This window comes from Nicotiana sylvestris, chromosome 1 (genome assembly GCF_000393655.2).
Source record: "Nicotiana sylvestris chromosome 1, ASM39365v2, whole genome shotgun sequence".
In the NCBI taxonomy this organism is placed as follows: Eukaryota; Viridiplantae; Streptophyta; class Magnoliopsida; order Solanales; family Solanaceae; genus Nicotiana; species Nicotiana sylvestris.
This window is the reverse complement of record NC_091057.1, coordinates 73003827-73014865: the sequence shown is the minus strand read 5'-3', so window position 1 is coordinate 73014865 and position 11039 is coordinate 73003827. Positions and strand designations below refer to the sequence as shown.

Genomic DNA, 11039 nt, shown 5'->3' with positions numbered 1-11039 from the left:
ATAAAGCCTTTTTCAAGCAAGTCTTTTAGTTGTTCTTACAACTCTTTTAGCTCTGCGGGGGCCATTAATTTGGGAGGAATATATATTGGGTAAGTATCTGGTAGTAGGTCAATAGAAAACTCAATTTCCCTCTCTGGCGGGAGACCCGAAAGCTCATCAGGAAAAACATCGAGAAACTCATTCACCACAGGGATGGACTGAATGGTTGGTGACTTCACTTCCACATCCTGAACCCGCGCTAAGTGATAAATACAGCCCTTTCTGATCATCTTCCTTGCCTTGAGATAGGAAATGAATCTTCCTCTCGGCGATGCCGGATTACCTTTCCACACAAAACAGGCTCCCATGGAAATTGAAATTGGACTATCTTTGATCTACAATCAACGTTGCCATGACAGAAAGCCAACCAATCCATACCCATTATAACATCAAATTCTACCATATTCAACTTGATTAGGTTCGCTATGGTAGGTCGACCATGAAGTACTATTATACAACCCCTATATACTTAGTTAGCTATGACTGAGTCCCCAACAGGTGTAGACACCTCAAAGGGTTTAACCAATTCAGGTTTTATTCCAAATTTACTAGCAACCAATAGAATAACGTATGATAAGGTGGAACCTGGGTCAATCAATGTATATATATCATATGAGGAGACTGATAATATACCTGTAACAACATCAGGCGATGACTCCTGGTCCTGTCGTCCTGCCAATGAATAAATGCGATTTTGAGGGTTGCTCGAGCTAGATGCTCCGCCTCTGACTCTACCACGACTCACTAGTGCTTGGGGACCTTGCCTAGGGGGACGTACTGAAGATGACGAACCAGCTACAAATATCGATGGATGAGTTATGCTTGCATCACCTCTCATCGGACAATCCCTCATAACGTGGCCCGGATAACCACAAGTATAACAAACATCTAATCCTATACGGCACTACCCGCTATGTTGTTTACCACATTGAGCACATCGTGGCAAGGGCGGCCTCATCTGATTTGACTCACCTCTATACTGAGAACCTAAGGCCCTGAAATTCTGACCAGACTTTAAATATGTGGAATGGTTGAATCTCTTACCGCTAAATTGAAGGGGTGCGCTAGCCGATGGCTAGGCTGGATACCTCAGGTACTGTTGCCTGACCACCTCAAAACTCAACAGAAGGACCCAAAGATCGTTCTCTTATTTTGGGCCCTATAATGGTTACGATTGGCCCTCTATTTCTGTTTACACTCCTCTACACCCTGAGCGTATGCCTGAATACGAGAAATATCCTTGTCTGGCTGAAGTGAGACCGACATACAATCGTTAAGCAAGTTAGGCTCTAATTCTATCATGAACCGGTGAACCCGATCCACCATATTAGACAAAATAGTGGGATCATACTTAGCTAACGAATCAAAGTGAAGGTTGTACTCCCAAACACTCATGTTACCCTGCCGAAGGGTCAAGAACCTATCAATTCTGGCCCGTCTAAGATTTGGTGGCAGATAATGACGAAGAAAAGCTTCTGTAAAGCCCTACCATACTGCTGGAGGGGCATCATTACCTCTTGACAATTCCCAAGACTCAAGCCAATTAACTATAACATCTCGGGATCTATAGGAATCTAGCTCAACTAACTCAGTCGCAGTGGCCTTCATTACTCTTAACGTCCTCTGCACTCTATCAATAAATACCTAAGGGTCCTCGTTTGGATATATTCCAATGAATACTGGAGGGTCTAAATTAATGAAGTCACGAACCCTTGCACTGGCGTACCTATCTATATGACCAATACCTACTTCCTGACGCCGAGCCTGTGTGGCTACTAATCGGGCCAATAACTGAATAACATCTCTCATCTCCTAACCCGATACATTTGGCTGAGGAGCTGGACGTATAGGGGCAGGCGTTGGAGCTGGTGCCCCTCGAAATTCTTCCGAAAAGGGTAGAGTTTGTGAAGTCTGAGATGGAATCTCACTATAAGACTCTCCCTGAGCCCTGGTTACTCGTGGTGCTCGACTAGTAGTCTCACCAGCCACAGACTTTCCCTTCTGGGTGGCCGTACTCTTTGGAGGCATTGCTGAAATATAACATATCGTTATGAATATGAATTCTTGTATCGCACGATCTGAGATAAAAAAAGAGGATAACATCCTATATGTCATGTAGCCTCCTGTCTATAAGTGTACTGCAAAACACACCAATAAACAAGATTATACTAGACACGGTCTATAGACAACCCTAGGATAGAACTGCTTTGATACCACTTTTGTCACGACCCAAACTGATGGGCTTCGACGGGTGCTTGAGTCCTACCTGTCAAACACCCCTAAGCATCCATCTAAGATATGAATCTGAATAACATCTGTTGAATTACGAAAATAACATATATGAAGGAAACCTCCCAACAAGGCATATGTATGTATACAAGCAGAATATAGTGGGTGAGCCGGCAAGGCTGCTATAGACAACTATACATCCAAAACTAAAGGCCAACTAGACATACTGTCCACAGAACTCTAATATAAACATAATTGTACAAAGATGGGACTTAGCCACGTCATACATACATATATATATATATATATATTGTGAGGCCCCGTGAAAATTTCCACTCACTCGAAGCCTGAAAGCTCGTAGAGGCAATTAGGATCATATGTTAGAAATGCATAAAATTCTCGCTACGGTTCAGACCTTTTTGGACTGATCTATGCACAAAAAGTAAAGAAATAATGTATTCCAAAAAAGTGCGATTCTACGGTCGAGAATGAGGCCGCATAACAGGTATGCGGGCCGCATAGTCGCCGCAAAATGAGTCAGTGTGTTGGTCAAATTTGAGGTCGACTATGCGGTTGAGTATGCGATCGCATAACCAATATGCGGACCGCATAGTCGTCGCATATTGCCCCTTGGGATTCTGTAAGGGGTAGTTCTGCGGTGCATTATGCGACCACAAAATGGGTATGCAGACCGCATTTCTACCGCATACCCAGACAGTGTGTTTAGTTTTTGGGGAGAATTTTCGCGGTCCATTATGTGGGCCGCATGTCAGCTTTGGTCTGAGTCGGGGCTCCAGTTTTTTAAATTTTAAACCCGACCCCCTGTCGTTATATCATGTGCAGTAGCTCATTTTGAACCAATTTCCTGACAATTTTAGAGATAGACAGAAGGGTCTAAGAGAGGGGAAGTGCTTCCCATCAAATTACTCCATGAATCCTTGGTAAATCATTGAAGATAATCAAGTGAGGGACCTAAACCCTCATCCCAAGAGGTAAGGCTTCATCACTTCAACTCTCATTTTTACCCATAGCTACTAAGGGTCATTAGTGAGGTAATTCATGGGGGTAAGGGGTTTTGCATTGCATGCATGTGTACTTGAAGAGTATGAGGAATTATAAAAGAAGAGGCATGGGTAATGGGCTAGTGTAATCTTGCATAAAAGAACCATAAGGCCTTAATGAACACTAATAGCTCGGTAAAATGCTCAAGAGAGCTTAGATTATGATCTTTTCTTGATTATGATTTAAATTGTGCTATATTGCTTAAATAGATTGAAGTACGAACATTCCAAAACGTTATAGGATTAAGGAAAGCTCGGTTGAGGTATGTATGGATAAAACCCCGTGTTTTAGAAATTATGCTTCATCGGTGATTGTATGAACATGGTAAGATTAAAATTGAATTGTTGCATTGCTTGTAATTTTAAATGAATTGGTGTTGTAACCTTATGTGTGAAAAATGTGTCTCAACATGATCAACATACTATCTTGACAACTTAAAAAGGGTAAAGGTAAGAATTATGTATTGAAATATTTAGACCCTAAATCAAGATTGCGGTTGAATATGTTGTGCTATCTATGTGAAGTCATATCCATTCTTACAATTTAAAGTTTCTCTTGTGTGCACCTTCTGTCCTAAATGGCAAAGCTAATATTGGAATTGGGAATAATGTAAAATGCGGCCTAGTGCCAAGAATGATGTGATAAGTGGTAGCCCCAAGTGCCTATGAAATGATATATGTGAAATGAAATGATTACTGAGAAGGGAACAACACCTTGGCAAGGCGACCTAGCCGATCGGGCCGAGATCGCACTCCGCTCAAGATAGCGGTGGTATTGTGAATAAATTCCGAAAAAAGGAAAACGAGATTGTGATTGGAGTGTATGTTTCGAACGAGGCAATCTAGTAGATCGGGTTGAGATCGGACTCCGCTCAAGATAGCGGTGGTATTGGAATCAAATGACGAATAGTATGGAATGCCCTAAACTAAAAGCTATGGAAAAACGATGTGAAAGTTGTACAATTATTTTGATTGAAAATGTGGTAATCGTTCGAAGTTTGAGTTATATTTATGTACTTGTGAATTCCTATTCTTTTATAGTTTTTTTCTAAATAGATGGAGTTTAGTTATACATACTAGTACTATTCTATGGTACTAACGTCCTTTTTGCCGAGGGCGCTACATTTTTAAATGAATGTAGGTGGATCCATTGCGGATAGTGCTGATCGTGTGTAGTGGAGCATCCTTCTTCTCAAGAACTTGGTGAGCCCCTTCCTCCTTCAAGGGGCCATATTGCACCTCTTTTTGTTGTGGACCTTCACTTTTGAGGTATAGCCCGGGCGTTGTTGCCGACGTTGTCACATTTATCTTTTGTATCCTTAGAGGCTCAGTAGACATATGTGTGGGTCGTGTGCTAGTGTTGGATGGGTGTACTAACTATGTTGTAATTCTAACTCCCGTTTCTCTAAAGTATAAATGTATGGAATCTCAGAACTCATTTACAGTTTAATGTGGTGATTTAAAATGAACTAGTAATTTGGGATGTACTATCTTCCCTTGTTTAAATAAACGGAAGCATGGTTTCATTATTCATATTGAGTTGGGCAGGTAGTGTTTGATAAGGCTTGCTCAGTTGGGAACACTCGACTGAGCACCGATTGCGCCTCCTGAGGTTGGGGCGTGACAAACTTGGTATCAGATTCTAAGGTTTTAAAGTGTCCGAGGATGTCTCGGAGTCGTGTCTGGTAGAGTCCTCCTTATCGGTGTGTAGTCGACCACATCTATAAGTTGGAGGCTACTTGTGGCATTTAGGAATAACACCCTTCCTTGATTTTCTGGATCGTGCGGTGAAACTGTTTCCCTCTCTAATTAAGTGTGTTGTTCTATCTTTCAGTAAATGGAACCTAAGAAGAAAGCGAGAATTGGCTAGGAGGGTACCACTATGCTATCACTCTGCCTGATTCTTCTATTCCAGAGCAGACTACCCCAGTTCCTACACCTACAGAGGGTACCACTATCCCTCCCGTTGATACTTCTACCCCGCCTCCAGCCTCAGCTTCAGGTTCTTGTATTTCTGATAGGGATATTAGGGGAGCCATTCAGATGTTGACCCAGCTAGTGGCCTCTCAGCCTCATATGTCAAATGTTGCGCCCAGTTCATCCAGCCAGCAAGGGAATTCTACTATTTCCAGGGTGAACAAGTTTCTTCAGTTAGACCCTCCAGTGTTTGCGGGTGCCAATCCAGAAGAAGACCCTCAAGATTTTATTGATGAGATGCACAAAACCCTCAGGGTTATGAGTGCGACTGAGACAAAGGGGGTAGAGTTAGCTGCCTACCGTCTGAAAGGGGTGGCCTATTCATGGTTTGAGTTATGGGAGGATTCCCAAGAGGAGGGGCGCCCTCCGGCGAGGTGGAGCAAGTTTGTTGATGCGTTCATTGATCATTTCATTCCCACAGAGACAAGGGCAGCCCGTGCAGCGGAGTTTGAATATTTGAGGCAAGGTAACAAAACTGTGTGGGATTACCACATGGAGTTTGCTCGCTTGTCCAAGTATGCCATTCATATGTTGCTCACAATGGAGGCTAGGGTGCGTCGATTTTTTCAGGGCCTTAATCCTTTGACTATTAATGAGGCTTCTACAGCTGCCTGAATTCTGGCATGAATTATGGGAAGATGATGCCATTTACTCAGGCCGCAAAGAATCGCAAACTGAAGAACAGAATAGAGAGAGAGAGTAATAGAAAGGCCTGGTCTACAGGCACTAAGAGGGGGAAGACCAGCTTTCATGAGAGGATCATCAGGGCCTTCCCAGTCTATTGCACAGTCTTCAGCTAGTGCACTGCCATCAGACCAGCAACAGTGGAGTCATTTCAGACCCGGTCAGGGCAACAAGTGATCCCATCAACGGGGTCGGTTAGGAGAGAGGTCCCAACAGCAGCAGAGGTCCCCGTGCCCCAGGTGCGGGAAAATGCACTCAGGGATTTGCTATCTGGAGTTACCTATATGCTACGGATGTGGGATGAAGGGTCATATTCAGAGACATTGTCGTGTATCTCGCCAGGGAGCGGGCAGGGGCATAGCTCAGTCATCCAGTCCAAAACCTGCTACATCTTCAGCCCCCTCTCCAGCTCGAGGTACCCCAGCACCCGCAGGGCAAGGTGCAGCTAGGGGTGATGCGCAGATTTCAGGAGGTCCCAACTGGTTCTATGCTATGAGTGGCCGCCAGACTGCAAAGGCTTCTCTAGATGTTGTTACAGGTATTCTGACTGTTCAATCTCATGATGTGTATGCACTTATTGACCCCGGTTCCACCTTGTCCTATGTTACACCTTTTGTTGTTATGGAATTCGGGAAAGAACCAAAACAACTTCATGAACCATTCTCGGTGTCTACTCCTGTTGGTGAGTCCATTTTGGCTACTCGAATTTATAGAAGTTGTATTGTCACGGTGTGCGGTAGGGATACTAGGGCCGATCTTATTGAATTGGGAATGATAGATTTTGATGTAATAATGGGAATGGATTGGCTTTATTCATGTTTTGACAAGCTTGATTGTCGGACTAGAACCATGAGGCTTGAATTTCCCAATGAATCTGTTGTTTAATGAAAGGGAGATAATGTAGTGCCTAGAGGTTAGTTTATTTCCTACCTTAAGGCCGCGAAGATGATCAAGAAGGGGTGTATCTATCATTTAGTTCGGGTTACGGACACCGATGCAGAGGTGCTTAGCCTTGAGTCTGTACCAGTTGTGAATGAATTTCCAGATGTCTTTCCAAATGAGCTCCCTGGGATTCCCCCAGACAAGGAGATTGATTTTGGTATCGATGTGATGCCAGGCACGCAGCCTATATCAATTCCACCTTACAGAATGGCAACGACAGAACTGAAAGAGCTAAAGGAACAATTGAAGGATTTGCTAGAAAAGAGTTTTATCCGGCCGAGTGTGTCACCATGGGGCACACCGATCTTTTTTGTAAGGAAGAAATATGGGTCGTTGTGAATATGTATTGACTACCGACAGCTCAATAAAGTCAGAATCAAAAATAAATACCCTCTACCAAGAATAGATGACTTGTTTGATCAACTACAAGGTGCTACGTGTTTCTCAAAGATTGACTTGTGGTCCGGGTATTATCAATTGAAGATAAGGGAATAAGATATTCCAAAGACGACTTTCAGAACTCGGTATAGCCACTTCGAATTTATGGTGATGTCCTTTGGGCTAACAAATGCCCCGACAGCTTTCATGGATCTTATGAATCGAGTCTTCAAGCCTTTTCTAGACTCCTTTGTGATAGTGTTCATTGACGATATTCTTGTGTATTTCCGGAGTCGGGAGGACCACGATGGTCATCTCAGGGCAATTTTGCAGACTCTTCAGCAACATCAATTGTATGCGAAATTTTCAAAATGTGAATTTTGGCTTGAATCTGTCGCGTTCTTGGGTCATGTTGTTTCCGGGGAAGGAATTATGGTTGATCTTAAAAAGATTGTAGTAGTGAAGAATTGGCCTAGACCTATCACTCCAACTGAAATTCGTTGTTTCTTGGGATTAGCTGGGTACTACATGAGGTTTGTGGAGGGGTTTTCTACTCTTGCCTCTCCATTGACTAAATTGACGCAGAAAGCAGTTAAATTCCAATGGTCCGATGCTTATGAAAATAGTTTCCAAGAATTGAAGTCAAGGTTAACAACAGCACCGGTGGTAACCCTTCCAGAGGGTAAAGAGGTATTTGTGGTGTATTGCGATGCTTCAAGAGTCATACTTGGGTGTGTGTTAATGCAACACGGAAAGGTTATAGCCTATGTTTCTAGGCAACTCAAGAATCATAAAAAGAACTATCCAACCCATGACTTAGAGCTAGCGACAATGGTGTTTGCGCTAAAATTTTGGCGACATTATTTGTATGGGGTCCATGTAGATGTGTTTACGAATCATAAGAGCCTTCAATATATTTTCAAGCAGAAGGAGTTGAATCTGAGGCAAAGAAGATGGCTAGAGTTACTCAAGGATTATGACATTGATATTCTCTATCACCAGGGAAAGGCTAATGTTGTGGCAGACGCTCTTAGTCGAAAATCTATGGGAAGTTTGGCTCATTTGCAGGCATATCAAAGGCCGTTAGCCAGGGAGGTTTACCAGTTGGCTTGTTTAGGAGTTCGCCTTAATGACTCTAATGAAAGAGGGGTAATTGTGCAGAATAGGGCTGAATCATCGTTGGTGGCAAAGGTAAAAGAAAAGCAATACAATGATCCATTGATAGCAAAACTGAGAGAGGGGATTCACAAACACAAGACCACAACTTGTTCCCTTGGCAAGGATGATGGTACCCTACGTTACCAAGACCGCCTATGTGTTCCTGATATTGAAGGTCTTCGGGAAAGGATCATGGTAGAAGCTCACACTTCCAAGTATTCCGTGCATCCAGGTTCTACGAAAATGTATCATGATCTCAAGGAAATTATTGGTGGAAAAACATGAAGAAGAATGTGGTAGACTTTGTGACAAAATGTCCGAATTGTCAGCAAGTGAAGGCCGAACATCAAAGGCCCGGTGGATTGGCTCAAAGCATAGAAATTCCAATGTGGAAATGGGAGATGATTAACATGGATTTTGTGATAGGATTTCCGTGCACTCTGCGCAAGTTCGACTCAATTTGAGCGATCGTGGATCGATTCACAAAATCAACGCATTTCTTATCAGTTAAATCTACTGACACAGCGAAACAATATGCTCAGTTGTATATCAGAAAAATAGTCAGGTTGCATGGCAATCTAGTCTCCATCATTTCCGATCGAGGGGCTCAATTCACAACCAACGTTTGGAAGAAGTTTCAGCATTGTTTGGGCACACAGGTAAATCTTAGCACAACTTTTCACCCCCAGACTGACGGGCAAGTAGAGTGGACTATTCAGACGCTTGAGGATATGTTGCGTGCTTGCGCTCTTGATTTCAAAGGTAGTTGGGATGACCATTTGCCACTCATAGAGTTTGCTTACAACAACAGCTTCCACGCTACTATTCAGATGGCACCATTTGAGGCATTGTATGGTAGGAGATGTAGGTCCCCCATTGGGTGGTTCGAGCTCTGAGAAGCGAAATTAATAGGGCCGGACCTAGTGTATCATGCCATGGAGAAAGTCAAGATTATTAAGGAGAGGTTGAAAACTACTCAGAGTCTCCAAAAGTGTTATCCGGACATCTGTCGTAGGGACTTGGAGTTCAAAGAAGATGATTGGGTATTCTTGAAGGTTTCCCCCATGAAGAGTATCATGCGATTTGGGAAGAAAGGAAAATTGAGTCCGAGGTATGTCGGACCATATAAAATCATCCAGAGGATTGGTCAGGTGGCATACAAGCTTGAGCTACCACCCGAGTTGTCATTAGTGCATCCGGTCTTCCATGTATCTATGTTGAGAAAGGTAGTGGGAGATCCATCCACCATTGTGCCAGTTGAGTCTATTGAGGTTAACAAAGAGTTATCGTGTGAAGAAGTTCCAGTTGCCATTCTTGATAGGCAAGTTCGGAAATTGAGAAATAAGGAAATTGCATCCGTGAAAGTGTTATGGCAGAACCAGTAAGTTGAGGAAGCCACTTGGGAAGCCGAGGATTAGACGAAAAAGAAGTATCCACATTTGTTTGAATAGTCATGTAATAACTTTTATGCATTTAGCTCTTATGAACTCTTATCTTCTGGGTTGATCTATGTAAAACTGTCCTGTTTCGGTTATATGTTGCCCATGCGTCCATGGTTTGTATTATACAAGTTATGTTATGTCTTATGTCTATGGAATGTGTACATGCGGTTAGGATATGTTTTTGGGGCTCTCTAATAGGTGGATAGGCCTAAATACAAAGGAAACTCTGGTGAAATTTTCGAAAATTTAGGGAGTTAGCTAAATTTGGGGTGTATGAATATGTTTCAGGTTGCAAAGAGCAGAAGATTATACAAAGACTCCTAATAAGTCAACCTTGATCCTCATTCGAGGACAAATGATCTTAAGTGGGGGAGGATGTGCGGCCCCTTGAAAATTTCCACTTTAAGCCCAAAAGCTCGTAGTGGCAATTAGGATCATGTGTTAGAGATGCGTAAAATTCTCGCCACGGTTCGGACCTTTTTGGACTGATCTATGCATAAAAATTCTAGAAATAATGTTTTCCAAAAAAGTGTGATTCTACGGTCGAGAATGCGGTTGCATAACAGGTATGCGGGTTGCATAGTCGCTGCAAAATGAGTCAGTATATTGGTCAAATTTGAGGTCGACTATGCGGTCGAGTATGAGATCGCATAACCAATATACAGACTGCATAGTTATCGCATATTTCCCCTTAGGATTTTGTAAGGGGCAGTTTTGCGGTGCATTATGCGACCGCAGAACGGGTATGCAGACCGCATTTCTGCCACATACCCAGTGTGTTCAGGTTTTGGGGAGCATTTTTGCGGTCCATTATGCTTGCCGCATGTTAGCTTTGTGGTCGCAAATGCGATCACAGATCCGAGTCAGGGCTCCAGTTTTCTACATTTTTAACCCGACCCCCTGTCGTTATATCCTGTGCAATAGCTCATTTTGAGCCCATTTCCTGACATTTTTAGAGATAGAGAGAAGGGTCTAAGAGAGGGGAAGTGCTTCCCATCAAATTACTCCATGAATCTATGGTAAATCATTGAATATAATCAAGTGAGGGACCTAAACCCTCATCCCAAGAGGTAAAGCTTCATCACCTCAGCTCTCATTTTTACACATAGCTACAAAGGGTCATTAGTGA

General features: G+C 43.0%; 2 protein-coding genes across 2 annotated transcripts; both read left to right on the top strand.

Moving 5' to 3' along the window:
- Positions 1 to 1110: 1110 nt before the first annotated feature.
- LOC138871293 (uncharacterized) lies at positions 1111 to 5921 on the top strand. The gene is made up of 2 exons (XM_070149169.1): positions 1111 to 1132; positions 5245 to 5921. The coding sequence occupies exons 1-2, from the start codon at positions 1111 to 1113 to the stop codon at positions 5919 to 5921; spliced, it is 699 nt and encodes a 232-aa protein (XP_070005270.1).
- A 318-nt stretch (positions 5922 to 6239) lies between these two features.
- Positions 6240 to 6875, top strand: LOC138871285 (uncharacterized). The gene has a single exon (XM_070149163.1). The coding sequence runs from the start codon at positions 6240 to 6242 to the stop codon at positions 6873 to 6875; it is 636 nt and encodes a 211-aa protein (XP_070005264.1).
- The last annotated feature ends 4164 nt before the right edge of the window (positions 6876 to 11039 follow it).

What these genes read in the sequence shown, in the direction of transcription:
- LOC138871285 (XM_070149163.1), top strand. Translation starts at nt 6,240, where the DNA reads ATGCACTCAGGGATTTGCTATCTGGAGTTACCTATATGCTACGGATGT.
- LOC138871293 (XM_070149169.1), top strand. Translation starts at nt 1,111, where the DNA reads ATGGCTAGGCTGGATACCTCAG. An exon ending in GGCTAGGCTGGATACCTCAG is followed by an intron (nt 1,133 to 5,244) that starts GTACTGTTGCCT and finishes CTTCTATTCCAG; the next exon opens with AGCAGACTACCCCAGTTCCT.